We start from the raw sequence: 18,892 nt of genomic DNA, 5'->3' as shown, positions 1-18,892 counted from the left end.
ATCTTTATTTGGGGGTGGGTGAGGGGAGCTGAAACCAATGGAAGACTTGGAACAGAGGAGTATGATCAGACTCGAGCTTCCGTAGGAGCAGAAAAATAATACCAAGGTTGAAGGCAGACTAACTAGAGACGGCAAACTGATTAAATAGGTTTTTGAATAGCAAAAGAGATAATGGAAACGGAAAGTACAAGTGGGAATGGAAAGAAGAGTATGGAGGCAACAAAAAAAGGTACACTGAAAAGAGCATTTATGAAAAATATGGAATAAAGCCTTACCTGATTCTTCTGCATCTTGTTCATCTATTAAACCTACTGAGACGCCTAAATCCACACATTTCTTGCTATGTGTCTTGGACTTCATATGTTTTGTCAGATTTCCTTAAGGGAAAAGAATGTTTACTAAGCTTACATAGTATTATTTTGCTATTGCATTTGTCAACACTGTCAAATTCCATCTCTATTTCAAGTAAAAATATATATAATATGGTTATACAATGCCAATGACTTAACTGTGGAAAAAACAAATTCTGCTATGCTATCTCAATGCCATAAACAACTCTAATATATATATGTATATATATATATATGTATATATATATGCCATACCCAATGATGCTCAGAGGTTACTGCTGACTCTGCACTAAGGAATTATTCCTGGAGATCCTGGGGGACCATATGCAAGACAATGGTCCCCCAATTGGGAGTGAACATGGATTGGCCACATGCAAGGCAATGTGTTATTGCTAGGCCCCCAACTCTGACATTTATTAGTGGTGATCTCTCACGTCAGTCTCCTCTACGGTTTCTATCCTCTAGTCCTTATTTAGGAGTTGAACGCTTTCTATAGAAATAAAGGTAACTGTAGAGATACTCAATTGCAAGATGTTCTATACAGTTCCTGGAGAGCAAACTATCCACCAATTATATTTGGAGACTCTCCCTTCCAGTCCTTTGCTTCTTTGCCTGTCTTTCAGTTTTTGTTGCAAGCTAATCTTCAACGAGGCTGATTTCTGTGGTGTCTAAAGTACCTTGGGCTGCAGAGACATCTCTGATGGCCCCTAAGCGTTTCATTGGTTTCAGATCACTGATTTGGGCCAGTTATTTGCGGGGAATAGGTAAAGGGTTTGGGAATTCAGCAGGCAGCTTTTGTCCCATGCGGTACAAAGCCATAAGAACTAGACTTGTTCCAGAGGCCTTGCACACCCTCCCAGGACTGGCAGTGAACCCCCTTCACCTGGGGAAAACATCTGGAGTTGATGTCTCAAGGGACGTTTTAAAACATTTCTGTTCACTATGCTATCTTGGAGTTCCTAGTATCAGAAATTTGATGTGCTTAAATGCTAAGCTTAATTATTAACTAACTATAGATGCTATTCAGTAGTGATTAAGATGGATTTCCCCTTGGGAACATGCATCTGAAACACGAGGAAGAAGTCCTCAAATAATACCGCTCAGCATATTGATCGAATATGCATCATTGCATCTCGAAAGGTGTGTTTCCTGTGTTAGCTTTGTATCAATCTGTGTGGTTTTGGGTCACACTGGTGATGCACAGGGTTTACTCCTGGCTCTGCACTCAGGAATACTCCTGATGGTGCTCAGGGGACCATATGGGATGCTGGGAATCGAACCCGGATCGGCCATGTGCAAGGCAAACACCCTAACTGCTGTGCTATCGCTCTCAGCCCCCAAACTGTGTTTTACCCATGAACTGGGGCTCACTGGGCCCAAGTGATCGAGAATGCAGGGGAAGATTCTTCTGAGGATGTCCTATAGTGAGGGTGAATTAGGCAAATACATGAGAAGACTGCCAACAAGGAGAAATGACATCTTCTGAGAAAACAATCTAAATACTGAATTTGGGTGGGCAGGGACAAATATGTGTTTGAGAACAAGCCTTGAGAAGAGTTTCAAATGTCTGAATCACTGATCCAGATTTGGGCTTGCAGAAACTGAACACATGGACTTCTAGAGCTTCGATTCCACTCTGCTAACACTGTAACATGAAATCCCCCGCCCCCCCAATGGGGTATATACTTAATCAAAAGAATTCTTATCTGCACAGCACTCCAGAACACAGTGCTTAAAGCATTCAAGTGTATGAGGGTTCCAGGAACACGTACTGCCTAAAATTAATCCTCAATTAATCTGGATTAAAAAGCTTGGGCATACTTGACATTTACTTTATTTATTTATTTTGGCTTCTTGGGTCACACCTGGCAATGCTCAGGAGGTACTCCTGGCTCGACACTCAGAAGTTACTCCTGGTGGTGATCAGGGGACCCGGGTTGGCTGTGTGCAAAGTGAATGCTCTATCTGCTGTACTATCACTCCAGCCCCCTGATATTTACTTAAAATACACCTAAAAATAAAGCAACTAGAGTTACAATTATAAAGAGATGATGAGCATAATGGTATTATGTAATCTCTACTTTTCTGCATTTTCCAACATTTTCACCTAGTAAAGTTACCAAAAAAATTGGTTTGGTCATCTTAATGTGGCGGAAATTTCCACTTTTAAGTCAAAACACTTTCACTATAATAAAGAGTTTACAAAAGCCAAATTGTAAGGTCTACTAACACTTCTCTTTCAAACTGCTTTTGTTCCCTAAATAGAAAGCCATAGCAATTTATTTCACTTTCTAGGAAGTTAATGCATAATTCTATTAAGCAAATTCGGGACTAAGTTTTCACTGAACATCATTTCTTATATATTCTTGAACTATATTATTATAACTCGAGCTATTATTATTAACCAAACTTCTTAAATGATTCAAAACAAAACACCTTGCATTTTAAATCTGCTTACAAATGCAAATTTCCCCTGGTTCTGCAGATTAATTTCAGAAGAGAAATTCTGAGCAGTTTAAATAAAAACTGCTCTAAATCGTCTAAAATACTCAAGAGATTTCTGTTTCTGGGTTCCTACAAAAACATACTAAGTCAGCTTTCTGTGATACAACTGGGACTCAATCCCACAGAGAAGCCTATTCGTTGTATTTCTTTGCTGACTCAGCATTAAAACAGAATCGTGAGAACAAACGAGTTGAAATCATTCTGGAAATATGCTCAGAAAACTGAAAAATTTTAATTTTATGATCCACGCGATGAAGTGGATGTCAAACCTTTCCCACAAGGGGTACTGAGTCAGCACCACAAATCACTGCTTGGATCATACTTTGCTATCTTGGTACGCCCATATTCTAGACAGCAGGCCGTTATATCACTTTCTGCAATAAGCAGATACATTCTAGAAGAAATGGGATCAGATTGGCTAGGACAAGGCAAATCAGAGTAAGGCAAAACATATTCAGCCTTGACCTCTGTGATTCCGGAGATAATATCTGGCAATTTTAAATGTTGGGCAAATTCTACAACCTCATCTGCAAATGGGTCTACTATTATTTACTTTGAAAGACACCATGTAATTTTCTACATATATCCATAGACAGTCAAAGAAAGTTCACCATTAGAGAAGAGAGCTATCATGCCGACAACTGGGTTGAGGGAAGAGAGGGCTGGAAATACTGGATTACTAGTATTTTCTTCACCTGTCTCCATAAGAGTAAGAGGTGATAAGCCCAATTTAATGTGAGTTCTGATTAGCATATTCAAGACGTTAAAGACTGAAACTGCTAACATATAAATGCTCACTCTTTAAGTAATACCATGCTGTTCACAATTTAACACACATGTAAAATTTTACACAATGCTGTTTTGAGTTATTTTCACTAAGATTAATACTCAGTGATTCTTAGGTTTCATTGCTTAGAAATCTCTGGAGTTTCCTTATAGTCATCTAACATTTTCTTCCTTTTCTCTTATTTCATGAATATTTTTAAAAAAATATCCTGATTTCTTTTCCTCTTATAATTTGAGAAATCCACACTTGGTATTATATCTTGATGTTTTTTTCTTTAATGATAACATTCAGTACCATGTTGTCTTAGGAATATTGGCCTTAACATGAAATATGAACCTGATCTCATACTGAAAGCTAACGGATGTTTCTGAGTCACAGAACTAAAATGTCAGTGAAAAATCAATAAATTGGGTCAAAAGATCAAACCACTTTATCCTGTTCAGGCCTTCACATGAGACCAAAAGAATTATCCAGAAAACCCTCCTCCATTTCTAGAAGGCAGCTCTATATCACACTCAAAGGACTACAGTCTCAGTGTTCCTCTCCTGATTTCTTGGAATTTCTCAGAACATTTTAGAAATATTTCAGGCTGAAGATTAGTTCGGGTGTTCCCCCCCGCCCCCACCATTATTCTTGTTTTATTCAACTTCTAGATGTAGCAAGTTTAAAAGTCATTCACATTCTTTCTTCCTTTAAGACACCTGTCTAAACCACAGCAAATGAACAGGTCAACTTATCAGGCTTTTAAGGAAAGCTAATTTCAGGCTATTTGGTTGCTACAAATGAAAATTCTCATAAGTATGAATGAATATTAGTAAAAAAAAGGTAATGTATTTTGGTAATTGATCAATCTTTAAGATAAAAGTGGCAACCAACATAGAAAATTTAATAAATGTCTTTTATAAAAATGATCAATTACAGTTTTAACAGATACTGTTCAGAGAATTATGATAATACTTTATTTTAGATTTTTACAATTTTTTAAAATATCAAGCAAGTAATTTTTTATATAAGAATTTATGAAGGAGTCCAAATTATTTGAGAAGTTTTTCCACTGCACATAATAGGATATCTGGAGAGGGTAAAATTATCCTAACTACAATAGAACTTACAATTTAAGTAAAAAACACAAAAAGTAAATACTAAATTTAATAACTAGTTTTGTTTGCCCTTTATAAACTAATAATATGAAAGTCAAAAATTTCTGAAACTGAACTCAACAGAATTTGGGTAAAAAAGCCATCATGAAAAAAATGGTTACCCGTGCCTAAAATTAGATCATAAAATAGAAGTGTAAGAACTGTTGGTTTGTAAGTGCTTATTATTTAAAATTTATCATTAATATTTTAATACCAAAATTAATTTGGGACCACGAACATTTCTTTGTCTTCTTTAGCTACAAAATATTTTTGAAAATGTATTAGTCATCGTGTTATGAAACTGTAATTTGGGGGGAAGTTTAAAATGGGTTGGTGGCCCTTTTAAAATAGCCTAGTTATTATATAGATATAGATTTTCAAAGTATGTAATTAAATGTTTTTCAACAGATCTAGAAACATAAAGACACCAAAGCTGATAAGATATAATTTAGGTACCAGTCTATTTACAGACTCCATCCCTGGGTCAAATAACTTCACAAAGCTGGGTCTCAGTAGGAGAAACACAATTTACATAGAAGCGACCTGGAAACAAAAGTCTTCTCTTACCTTTAGTCTTAAAGGAGAAGTTGCAGTAAGTGCAGTGGTAGGGGCGGACATCCGTATGGGTTCGTATGTGTTTCTTTAGCATACTAGGCTTCTTACAACGAATTCCACATTCTTCACAAATGTACTTTCCTCTTCCCCTGCCTCGGACATATACATACTCTTCATTTGATTTATATCTAATTTAAAGGGAACAAATGGAAACAGGCATATTGGATATGGTAACATTTAGAAATTACTGATACAAATGCAACTACAAATATTCAAGACAAAATATGCATACTCAAAATACCTTGTAAGCATGTAAAAGTAACAGAAGATTCTAGCTTTCATAACATCTGACATATTGATAGCTCATTCTAACCAATCTTACCCCATACCTAGTTCAAGCATATTTACCCTAAGTAACTGATCTAAGTTTTCTTTATTGTTAAAATCCAATCACAACAACTTTAAAAGCTGAATTATCTCTGAGCTTTACTCAGTATTTAACTGTAGTTAAGTTAAACTATGATTGATTTTAATAATCTGTTTTCTTATAATCAAATACACAAATGAATGAATCCCTTCAAGAACAGACTTTTCAAGCCAGTCCTAATTGTAAATCAATGTGAAATACTAGGTTCCCTGAAAAACAAGTTGCCTCCTATGACTTAAAATGCTTCCTAAATAGTTACCATTTTTCATTGAAATGGAATCAGTTAACATAATATCAACATGTATTTTTCTATAAAGATCCTGTTTATATCTGAGAAACCTCTAGCATTTGAATAAAATTGGCATCAGTAAGTGTTCAATCACATGAAAGAAAATGTACATTTAAAGCATAAGTTTAAATGTACATTTAAGAAGTAAAATTTGTACTTGCCCTCCATCAAATATTTTAATTCTTCTTGGTTCACTTTTGATTAAGGAATTTTCTTTATCTTGCTCACTGTTAATTTCAGAGGCACCTTTATTGCTGAATTCAACTACTGTGGACTTTTGATTACCTAATGCTCTCTGAAAGGGAAAAAAAAAAAGAGAAACTAATTTAATAAAACTGAAAACACAAACATGCTAGTTTTTCACTTGGAAATTAAATACTTGAGAGTTGTAAGTAGTAAAATGCATTTCAAAAATAGTAATAAGTTTAAAGATAATTTATGTTGTCTCTTACCTTATTTCCAAACATATTTCCAAATATCTCTTTAAACCAGAGAAAACTGATAAATCTAGTTCTATTTTAAAATCCCACCAGAGTCCAATTACACCCTCATATAATGGCTTCTCAACTTCTGGCTTTGGTATTCATATATATATTAGGAATTTTTTTAACAGATTAAATAATCTTTCTTCTACCTAAGCAACCACTGCAATTTAAGCATATTTCTTGAAGACTGTTGTTTGGAGATTGAAAAGAACTAGTTACCTTTTTGGTATAATTAAATGTCTTCTATTCATAATAAACATGACTAAGTGCCTCTACTTCTCTGTATTATAAAGGTGAAGCAGAAGTCCCATTTTTCAGTATTATATTACCTCTCCTCACACTATTTTAAAACCATAATTATGGCTTTAAAGTTCCTTAAAAATCCTACATATTGATAATATAAAATCCAAGTCAGGACAGAAAGTCAGATTTTGTCTAAGAATAATTAAATTTTCAGGAAAAAAGACAATGAATATCAAGATGACAAACGTGTACTTATCCTATAGAAACATTATAGAAACACCACTTAAGATTTTTACACAACTTTATAAAACCTCACCATTCACAATGAGTTTTCTCACTCCTCAGTTCTATTCCATTCACACATACCCTCATGTAGTAGAGAGCAAATGAGTTTCTGGCCCATGAGAAAGGGTTTATGGTTAAGTTACTTGTCCAAGATTAAGTGTTAATGCCAATCTCTGTCCAAATCCAACACAAGGCACAATTTTCATAATCTAGGGCCTCCTCTGAGATGATTTAGTATAATGTTAAGTGATGGCAGGTGATCCATTGTGGGCAGAGGGTCCATGTGGCCTTGGAAACAGTATTCTGGGATCTCCAAATCAGGAGTAAAGACAAGCTGCTGGCCCAAATTTCTCCAAATGGTAGCATGAAAAAGTAACACCAACAAGGCAAAGATGTAATGGCCTCCCTTTGTGTTCTGGCAAGCACATCTGAAATCTAGCATTCCTTGTATATTTCCTTAACAGTCATTTTACCTCTTACCTTCTTTTCAATACCAAATTCACTACTTACCTTTTGCTTACTTTCTTACTAGCTTCTATTTAGAGTTGCTGCTAAGGAGCTACCTGCCCAACCCCCTGCCATTTCCTTAGTCTTTGTATGTTCAGTCATTCCAGGGCATTTTATGCTGCTGAAAGTCTCCTTTCTCTGAGAAGTTGTTTTAGGAATGGGGAGGAGCTGGGGCTGAGCAGGGAGGTATCGTGTGCTGGGATCATACCTGGGTTGGTCATGAGCAAGGCAAATACTCCTACCCCACTGTACTCTGGCCCAGAAGTTCTTTCACTTTTAGTGCTCTTTTCCATTTTGAATCATAAATAAAATTTCAGGCTGGGAGTTAACCAAATACTCAATCCTCTGTCCCTATAGCCATATGCCCCTGTAACCGAGGTCTCTGATACCCGGTCAAAGCCTCTTCAGTTGATGGCTCTGCCTGACAAGTCTTGTGAAGACTCTTCCTTCATGATCTACTTCACCTCACATCCTAGTTCTCCTCCCCTAGCGCCATCTCTTTCAGCTCTCTGTGAGAACTCTCCCCATTCATTGATCCCTTTAGACAATTATGATCCACGGGAGTCACTCTTGGCCCAAGTCTCTTATTTCCCTGTTCCTCAAGTATCTCATTCCTCCCTTCTTAACAAGAGGAAGGGATCTCCAGATATTCCACCTGGATCTCTCCCCTAGATCTAATTCAAATACGCATCTCCAAAGGCATTTCTATTAAGACACTAGCTCTGAAGGAAAGTCAGGCTCTTCAGAAATACCCAGGAGAACTAGCAAAATTCTCATTAGGTCTCATCGTCTAAGAATGATGGAGCAGTTTTAGAGCAGCATTTTAATATTAAAAAAAGTTATATTCCATAAATGGTTCAGATGAACCACCTGCACCGAGAAAGCAGAAATGGCATGCATAGTCTTTGATTTTTATCTACATTTCCAAAATCCAAGTAAGTCAAGTGTTTTTTAAATAAACTAAGTTCCTTTGCATTACCATATCATTAAGCAGACAAAAATTCTTCAGTCACAATTTTTTCCCTTGGTGGGAATGAAATGAGGATCCCTAGTAGTGCTGAGAGGGTCAGGAGGAAAGGGATTGGGGGTGGGGATTGCACCCAATAATCAGACTAGTGGTGCAGGCCTGAGAGTTCTTGCTAGGTGGGGTCCACTGTCCCACCAAATGGTGCTTGGGGAGGGGGTGTGCAGTGCTGAGGAATGAACCAGGTTTGCCAGGTGTGTGCTCCAGCCTCTCTGTCTGGTAATTTAAACTTTTTGTTTTAAACCATTAGCTACTCCAGAGTTGTGGTTTAATACCCACTGGTTTGTGAATTTTCCTGTTTACTTACTGCAGAGAGCAAGGATACAACACACACCTATGGTGCTGTGGGGCTATTCTACATTCTGTACTTGGGAGTGACCCCGGGGTGCTGGAGGGAACAGATGAGGTGCTGGGATTTGAATGGGTGTCTACTATATGCAAGGCAGACTTCTTAACCCCAGCATCTCCAGTGCCACATTCCAGGCTTCTGACCTGTCTCGCCAGCCCCGTGAGGGGCTGTGATGGAAAAGTCACTATTCTTTTCCTTTTTCAAGAGTCAGGTAAAATAACACCACCTTTAAAGCATCTTCCCTGGATCTATACCTGCTTAATACACTGCCAGTATTATATTCTCTTAAAAATTGTACATGTCTCTATGATAATCCAAATACTATGTTTCCTTAAAATATAGAGGCTTATAAATTTGCATAAAGTGCTAGCAAACCTGTAGAGTGAAGGACCTTTATTTTAAAATACAATATATGTATAATTATATCTATATCTATATAGTGTTTAGATATACTATATACTAATATAGTATAGTATACATAATGTAATTAATATAACATATAATACTACTATATATTTATATAGTATATATTGATATATAGTAGTATTATATATATACTATATTGATATATAATACTACTATATATCAATATATACTATACAAATATAGCACTGTCCACTGTATAGCACTGTCCTCCCATTGTTCATCAATTCACTCAAGCAGGCACTAGTAACGTCTCCATTGTGAGACTTGTTACTATTTTCAGCATATTGAATATGCCATGGGGAGCTTGCCAGGCTCTGCCGTGCAGGTGGGATACTCTCGGTAGTGTGCTGGATTCTCCAAGAAGGACAGAGGAATCAAACCCGGGTCGGCCACGTGCAAGGCAAACGGCCTACCTACTGTGCTAACACTCTAGCCCATATAAATATATACTATATATAAACACATATATATTTATATCACATATAATTTGTTTTATAAGTTTATATAATATGTAACACTGTATATAATTGTAAATTATACCATTTATATAAAATATAATACATTATAAATATGTATCTTTATAAATATAAATATATATACATATATTTGCTGCTGCTGCTACTATGTGCACTGTGTCCCCAAATTCAGCAATGTGGAAATAGGCCCACGGACGCCACTTTTATAAGCAAGGTAGGTGCTCTGCCACAGAGTCACATCTGCAGGGCCCTAGAAAATGATTCAAATTCTGAATGTCCAGAGACGAACATGATCTCTATACCAAACTGACGTTTCCATTTTATAAAGTAAACTCTAATAAGACTGATTCCATAAACCACCCAAATCACAGTTGCATGATTACAAATTACATTGTATAATTGTTGAAATGTTTTCATTGTTAAGTGCATGAGTTATTTTGTGACATCCTTTCTAATACTAGAGTCTCAGAACTATGTCAAAGAAAACTGGGGGATCAGCATGACAAGGAGAGAGATTTAAGTATGTCTAGGACAGGGACGAATAGGCCCTGTGCTCAGGATTTAAGATGGAATGTATCAGTCACCAATAATTCGTGTCTGTCCCCTTGTATGTGCAGTGACAAAACACAATCTCTTTTCACTTAACTGTAACAGTAAGCTCTTGATGTAAGAGAAAGACTAAAATAAAACCATGGCTATCTGAACCCATATTAAACTGAGGAAAAAGAAAAAATGAAAGCATTCAGGGCAAGTTATCATTTTCAAAATATCTCAACGACCCTACGAGGAGTTCAGGCAATCCTAATCAATATAATTTCTAGGGTACCGTCAACTGTTAGGAGTAATTCCTGAGAACAAAGGCAGGAGTAACCTCTGAGCATTTCCAGGTGTTTCCCCTCAATCAAATACATACCCCCCCTCCCCCGCACACACTCCCCTCCTAGGGTAAGCACATCTTTTCCTTCAAACAGCTGCAGACATAAAGCATAATTCGTCATTCAAAATCATATTACAAACTTCAAATTAAAATGTTAAAGCACAACAAGACATATTAAAACTCATTTGCATAAACTCTTTGGCGATAAATGCCATTTCAAGTACCTTGCTTAAGTTGCTTTTCCACTTGCTCGAATAGACCAATAAGTCGGACTTGGAATGGGTAGTTCTTGCTTGACAATACAGGGACTTGCCTGTCTTCTGTTTTGAATTAAGAAGAGAAAGAGCAACTTTTGTAGACAAGCCCAGTGGATTTGGGTTATTGGCGCTGACTGTCCAATCTGTGTATGCTGATGTCTTCTGGTCACTCTGCAGCTGGTGCAACGTCTTCTGTCGTAACAGGTAGCACCAGGTGAAGCTGGTTGTCGTTTTCAAGCTGGGGAAAGACAGCTGCCGGCTGTCTCCAGCATTGAGGACGGAGAGCATGGTAGTCGGCAGCTGAGCCTGTTCTGGGATGTTCACTTTGTCGCCTTGATTTTTAATCCTTTCAGACTTCCTTTCGTGGTTATTGTCTATACATTCTAGAGGGGAAATGTGAGTATTTTCTGAAAGGACAGGTGAGTTTTTAACTCTAAGGGTGAGTGATGTGGAGGACTTAATACTTTCAATCTCCTGCAATTCTTTTATAGGTTCTATAGTTACAGTCTTTGAGTGCCCTGTTGATAAATTATCGGCTGGTAAACCATCTGTCAAATTACTAGCTTCACCACTAATTTCAGGCTGGAAAAACACATCCTGTTCCAGTATCACACCTTCCAGGGGCTCTGTAGTACAAACCTGTCTCACCAAAACGGGTTTTTTCTGTTTCACTTCATTCGTTTTTGAACTCAAGGGTTCTAATGGCCTGCTCTCTGCTGCACACACAGCTCCATTTTCATCCTTAGCGCGTTTCTGGTGCTTTTCCATGGCAATGTCTAAACTATTTGCTGGAGAAAGCATTCTTTTACTGGAAGCAGAAGACTCTTGCTGTGGGGACAGTCTACCAACACACATTTTCTGAGCTAGGGGCAAAGGTTCGGACGCAGAAGAATTGGAATCCATCTCTGAAAAAACATTTTTGCAAACAAGTTCATCCTTTGGGTTTGGCAAAGCACTCTGATGCTCTTTCTGTGATTTTGGCATGGCATTCTGTTCACCCGCTGGCCCGATACTCTGATTAGCCTGACAAATAGGCTGACTGGACAGATCTTGGGTCACTAGAATTTGCGGCAATGGTGTGACTGTGGCAAAAGAGTAAGCTGGGACATTACTCTGCAGGTGCACGGGCGGTGTGAATGACGGTGGCACCTTCTGTACCTGACCATTGAGTGGCCCGAGGGTCAGTGGTGGCAGAGGGCATGAACTGGACATGGCATCTACCAATTTGGTTGGTAATGCTAATGAAGGGGCACGAGGGTTGCCCTGACCTGGATCTGCCAGCACTTGATTTGGCAAAGGTTGGACGGAATTCGAAGAGTAAGACTGGCTTGAGGTGAACACTTGACACTGAAGTTGATACTTGGGAGCAAAACAATCCTCCCTTTGAGAAGGTACACATAAATTGGGACTTGAATCTTGCTTGACACTCTGCAGAGACACTTGCCTCGCATTCTGCTGGCTCACAGGCGTATGGATTTGACTTAACACACTGATACCAAAAAGCTGTTGGACGGGAAAGACGTTAGTAGAGCTGGAATCAGAAATTTCGGTTTGCAGATCCTTAACTTGAGTTTGGGCGTACAGAGGATTTGCTGGAAATTCAGCGAAAGATGTATTCGTGAGCTGAGGTCCCTGGAGGGGTACTATATTCACTCTGGGAAGAGCCAGAGTCTGGAAAGACGACGGGTTCACAGGAGACAGAGCATTATCCGGAGCTATGCTTAAAGATATCTGCCGTATCAGTGGACCCCTCCTTCTCTCTAAGAGAGGCACGTGCCCTGGGACCCCCATGCCAGAAGGAGATGTTGGAGGCTGCATCTCAACGAGTGGTGTTTTCTGGGGTGGAGTTATGCTCCCACAGTCAAAAGATTTACTTCTGAAATCAGAGACCTCCATCGATGTTTGCATGCAACTAATCTGTTCGGACGCAGCACGCCTCATTTCCCTGGGAGTTGCAGGAACATTAAGTGTATTGGAGCCCGCTGGCATCATGAGAAACTCTGCTTTATTTAGAAAATCAATTCTGGGGGAAGCCTCGGATTTAGAAACATCCTCTATGTCCAATGAAGCTGAGAAACTTGAAGTGTGTGACAAACTGCTCTCCCTACTTAGACTCCTGGAGAGAGTGGAATCGAAACTTGATTCAGTTGAGGAATGCTCAATCTCAGCGAGACGGAGCCGCTTCTTCTTGGGTGGCAGTTTCTCGGTTGGCAATTTCGACAAGGTCTCACTACGCTGGGGCCAACTGAATTTCTCGGATTTCTCGTGATCATGGCCTTGGGTGTCCAGGTCCCGATCCGGTTCTTCTGTGACCAGAATTTCTGGGACCTGAATATTGTGCTGCCGAACCAGCCTGGAGGACTGTCCTAAACCATGCCGCTCGTTTGCCATCTTCCTCGGGCCATCCTGAAGTTCTCCTTTCAGGGTGTCTGACCGTGCAGGAGGTGCGTTCTGACCAGGGCGACCTTCTTCTTGGGAGATTCCCGTCACTTTCAGAGTCCCAAGCTTTCCCGGCCTGCTCAGGTCCTGGAAAGAAACCGGGGAGCCTCTCTCCAAAGACTCAAGCTTGTCGAAGGAACTGGGTCGGCTCAGTGAGTTCGTATGCTGGATGACCGAGATCCCGGCTCCGTGTCGCTTCATCTCGACCTTATCTGGGGCGGCTGCTGCATTCACCTGCTGCTCCACGATGGTAGACAATTTGGGGTCCAGGCTCTGATCTGGGCCCCTGGCCACAAGCTGAATCTGGGGACTCTGCAACTGGATATTTCTGGGCTGCTGGTCACTGGTGATGGAAACAGTATGCCGAGGCAAAATGGACCCAGAGCCCACACAATTCTGAAACTGAAGGCCCTCAGAGCTTTTGGGAGAAGATCCACTTTCGTTTGGCTGGAGCTCATCGTCATCTCCAACACTCTTCATCTTCCGCCTTTTTCTGATCTGGGGTGTCTGCTCCCAGACCCCTGTGGAACCAGCTACTCTGTAGTGCAGAATTTGAGGCTGGGTGCCACCGGGCACGGGGCTGTGCTCAGGTTCTCTCATGGGTACCTTCGTTTTAGGTCCGTGTAACTCGGAACAATAAAATTTCTTATGGTTCTCAAAGTTTTCCAGTTTTCTGTACCTGTTCCTACACGTTTCACACTCGAACATTGTGCCTCGCCCCTGATGAGACTTCTTTTTCTCTAGATGCCCTGGCGTCAACACCTTGTTTCTTGCAGATATGACTTCATTGGTGGCACCGCAGCCCTGGTAGCTCTCGTCCAGGGACTGCCCAGTACCAAGAACATGATTTTCATTTGCGGAGGAGTCTTCTACGGCTGCCTGTCGGACAAGGGTACGGGGGTGTCCACTCTGGGGCACGGAAGTGTTAGGTCCTGATACAAAGACATCATCATAGAAAGCCCCAATTTTGTCATCAAATGACTGACTTCCTCTCAGCGGATGGGGGTTAGGTATTATGTTCGCAGGTACTGCGGAATAACCAGTGGTGGGCATAGAATTACTTCGGGTGATAGGCAAACAGTCAAGGGAAGGAACGGAGAGAAGAAATACTTGCTTCGATTTTTCAGTCGGGGTAAAGGGGGACTTTGGTATGTCAGAGCTTGAACTGGTTCTCCGTCCCATTGGTTTTAAGTCAAACTGGAAAGAGTCCTTAAATATGTACGATTTGGGGGAATCGATACTTCCTCGCCGCGAAAGAGAGGTTCTCCGGGGTTTTACGCTATCCAGTTGCTTATCGTCTACCAAGGCTTCATTGTCTGAGATTAGCTTTGAGATTCGTTCTTCCAGGGTTTTCGTTGCCAAGGGTGGGCGCATAGAACCTGGCTGCAGAGCTTTGTCCCCGGTCGGCATAGGAGAAAGTGCTGGCGCGTTGACACGAGGTGCAGAGGGCCCGTTATTCTTACTTGAGTCCTGGTCTGTGGCGGGGAATGTTCTGGCAGAGGGAGTTGGCGGGCTTGCTGTCTGATCAGCACTTTCAGAACGGGAGAAGTAACCCGAATCTGTACTTCCCAGACTTCGCGGGCTCAGAAGGAGTTTTCCTTGCTGCTCCTGGGAGTAGTCAGTCGCCTGCTGCCTCTGCAGCTGGGCGTGAGCAGTTCCCACGTGTGTTTCCTGTTTGCCCTCTGGCTGGCTCATCTCCGCCGTCTGACGGCACTTCTCGCCCATCTCGAGGGAGGATACCCATGTTGGATGTGACAGTCCACTGGTTATCTGCAGGTCCTTCTGTTTTGCACCGGGAAGATCAGACTTCGCATCCAAAACCTTCGGGCTCTCGCCTCTCAGAGGGGACAGGTGGACGGGGTGGACCACAACTTTCGGTAATTCGGCCACAGCCTGGGATTCTGAAGCCCTGTCCTGTGGTGAAATGTCACCAACCACATGATCTGCATTGCTTAGTGTGGGACCTGATTTGGGTACTGCTTCAGGATTCAGGGTCGTTTTCATGATCTGCCCGGGCTGCAGGTCCATGGAGCTGGAGTCGTGCTGTCTGTCATCAGCAGCGCCATCCTCATCACTCTCCCCACTGTCTTCGACATCTGAATGGAGGCTAAGTGCTTTGGTAGACTCGTGCGACAGGAACAAACCACCCGTGTCTGGTTGCAAGACAAGGCCCAGTTTGATAGTGTGGGCGTGGGATTTTTTGTGCTTGTACAGATTACTTTTAGTCTTAAAGGAAAATCCACAGGTCACGCAGGGATAGGGGCGCTCTCCGGTGTGGGAGCGGATATGTTTCAAGAGCACGCTAGGCTTCGCGCAGGCTCTATTGCAATATTCACAGATGTATTTCCCTTGCTTCTTGGGCTTCTGATCTTTCAGAAGAAGATTGCACATTTGCTCCACGCTGTGATTAACAACAGAGGCGACGGGGGTTGAGTTATAAACTGGCGTGGGGGGTGGCTGCGTAGAATGGGCGGGGCTTATTGACATGGGGGAAACAGAATCCATTTGCTGGTTTTGAGGAGTAACCTGAGTTCTACTGGAAGGTGAAGTCAGACCAACAGAGGACGTTACTACTATGTTACACACTTGTTCAAGTTTGGGGTTCTCTTGACTCTGCACATTTGCCAGGGATCTGGTGACACCCGGACCCACTGGAGGCGGCGGCTGAAGCTGGTTCGGCTTAGAAACTAAGTGTTCATTATAGGACTGAGAAATGAGTGGCGTTGCAGCTGGCTCCCTCCTCTGAGCAGATGACGCATGGATGGGGTACGCGTTCCCAGAAGCAGCCTGTGATTCAGTAACAAATCCTTGGGACGTCTGATCAGGGGCATCCACAGAGCAGTTCTTCAACTGCAAAGGGGGCTGTGGCGTCTTATTTGGTCTCAGTTTCTCTATCTTAACTGCACAAGATGAGCCCTTCTGGGACAAGGTGCTCAGTTCGGGCTCCATCGCTTTCAGTAAGACATCAAAGGCGGTGCTTGTGTATGAGGAAGAAGTAGTACTGCCATTCGAGGAGATACATTCACTGTGGTCAGTTCTGGTTTTGCTGCACAAAGAACTTGAGTCACATTTTCCATCGAGGAAGTGGAGCTTGGAGGGTTCCGAGCCTTCTGATCGCCATCGACGCAGTTCTGAGGGGTGCTGCAGAAAGACAGGCTTCTTGGGGGACACAGATTCGGCTAACTTGGAGGCCTCCGCTGTGATCCCTGGAGCAGCCCCGTTGTGTTTGGCAGGCTGCCTTCCATTTTTCACTGGGCTGTGGTTCTGATTCTTGGGAAGTTCGGACGCTCTCTGAAGAACAGGGAAAGATGGATCTTCTGCATTCGGTTTATGTTTTGCCTGAAGAGGATTTCTCAGCGGAGATTTGGGTATTTTTTTCAGGTGATTCTCAGCTACGATCTTTTTCCGTTTCACACCTTTAAGTGATTCTGAAGTTCCTTTGATGCCAGCCTCTAAGATTTCTGTCCAAAAAAAAGAAGAAAGAAGAAATCCAATTGGTGAAAGAATACAAACACACGGACTCTAATTTCTTTAAGAAGTAACATGACAGGGCCCAGGGAAATGGCTCAGAGGGCTAGAAGCACATGTTTTGCATATAGGGGTCCTGGGTTCTCTCATCAGCATCACTGTCAGGACTGATTCCCAAGCACTGAGCTGAGAGTAGCCTCCAGGTACTCCAGGTATATGACCTAACCCTGCTCCTCAAAGAATGAAGAATACAACCATGGGGCTGTTATTACAGAAGAGGACAACATAAGCAAACCATACAATGGAGGAAACTGCACACATTAACATTCTAATATTGACACTAAAAGTCTATTAAAATAATCACACAAAGACTGGAGAATACAATACTATGTCCCTCTCCTGTTTTTTTTAAAGTGTGTGTGTGTGTGTGTGTGTGTGTGTGTGTGGCGGGGCAGAGCCCCCTAAGATAAGCTCAGTGACATTTGGTCTACTGGTCCTGTGGTCCTGGGACCTCTGAAGCAATATAGCAATATCCGCAGTGGTTGTGGGTTAATGCAGTACCTGGGTCTGAACTAGCGTCTCTACGCATGCTGTGCATTCATCCCAACTGCTATGTGATCTTCCTGGCCCCACAAATGCTGGTGCCTTGACTCCTTTATCTCAGCAGGGACCTGGGAAAAACTGAATCATGACTTCCTCCCCTTTGCCTCACCACTTGAGGATCTTCTCCACACCAGTTTGAGAAAATTGGCCCACTGAAAGAAATTTAATCTTCCCAGGCCGGGTGTTTATCTCACCACATTTAACATCTTTCAAGTTTTGGGCCAAGTTTCTACATACCAGTATGGCTCTAAAAAATGAAATACTGATACTCTCGTGAGAAAAAGGGCTACTACATAATTATTTTTTTGGACAGACAGACTTCAGATGATCATGAGACACTAGTTTGTAGAATCATGAAGTATTGCTAACATGGTAATAAAATATAAAAGTATATCAACATATTTGTGGTTCTTCATCAAAATTTGAAGCTTGTCACAGTTGCTATGAACTGAAAGAAAATAATCATTTTAAGTGAACAAAATATCCAATGGCTGTATGTATCATTAATCATAACAGGTAGGTGTGTGGGTAGATAAGTATGTAAACAGATCATATTGCAGGAGAAAAAAATAAATCCTTTTCTAGCTGCACAGGAAGTAAATCAGCATTTAAATGTCATCGGTCACCCACAATCTCTGTCAAGGATTATAGATATGAGCAACCATTACGTGCCACAGCTCATTTCCATTTGTTGGGTTCTTCAAGCACACAATAGAGATTATTCAGCTAATATTACTTATTTGAGAGAAGTTAAATACTTGAAATTCATATCAGACCAAAAAACTGCACTATAACAGGTAATATGTACATACAGATGACACAATTTACAGAATAAAAATATTCTAGTATATGAAAACAGAAAAACATGAATCCACTAAAGTTACAATTTATCTACTGTAATGCAAAGAATTCTGCCCCCTCCCCCCAAAAAAACAAAAGTCAGGAAGTGTCAGGACTAAAATACCTGGATTAAAAGAAATGGGGGTTGGTGGGTAGATATCGGTATTGTTGATACCTTTACCAAAGGACATCGAAGAAATGTGCTCCTATTGGTCAGTGCACTCACTCATTAAAGGATGATTTCCTCTCCAAGATCAATGGAGTAAAGTCAATGATGTGCTTTATGCCTCTCATACCGGCAAAAGGACAAAATGAAAACTGGAAATCATCATCTAGGGTGAGCAGCTTCTACATGCGATTCCAAAAACCTTGGGTTTGGGTTGCAATGAAAGCAAAAGCCACAGGCTGAGGCTGTTAAAACACACAGGAAAACAAAGAGAAACCACTTGGAGGAGCAATGGTTCCTAACCTGCGCAGTCAGAGCAGAGTTATAAGTGATTTAAAAACAAAACCAAAAAACAGCCACAACAAAACTGCCCATGCGAGGCCCCACTCAGACTC

The 18,892-nt window shown here is 41.1% G+C and overlaps 1 protein-coding gene across 3 annotated transcripts in view; it reads right to left on the bottom strand.

Annotated features, from left to right (window-relative positions):
- The window catches only part of HIVEP1 (HIVEP zinc finger 1), a 161,609-nt gene that overhangs the window by 19,879 nt on the left and 122,838 nt on the right, over positions 1-18,892 (bottom strand). For all 3 annotated transcript variants that reach the window (XM_056132109.1, XM_056132111.1, XM_056132110.1), the window contains exons 4-7: positions 10,949-16,881; positions 6,214-6,347; positions 5,349-5,524; positions 276-377 (exon numbers count right to left, since the gene is read on the bottom strand). In XM_056132109.1, coding sequence (XP_055988084.1) covers positions 276-377; positions 5,349-5,524; positions 6,214-6,347; positions 10,949-16,881 — 6,345 coding nt within the window. The remainder of the gene's footprint in view (positions 1-275; positions 378-5,348; positions 5,525-6,213; positions 6,348-10,948; positions 16,882-18,892) is intronic.

This window comes from Sorex fumeus, unplaced genomic scaffold (assembly GCF_029834395.1).
Source record: "Sorex fumeus unplaced genomic scaffold, SorFum_2.1 ptg000094l, whole genome shotgun sequence".
Classification (NCBI taxonomy): domain Eukaryota; kingdom Metazoa; phylum Chordata; class Mammalia; order Eulipotyphla; family Soricidae; genus Sorex; species Sorex fumeus.
Note: the sequence above shows the minus strand (reverse complement) of the source record. Positions and strands in the feature narration are given on the sequence as shown.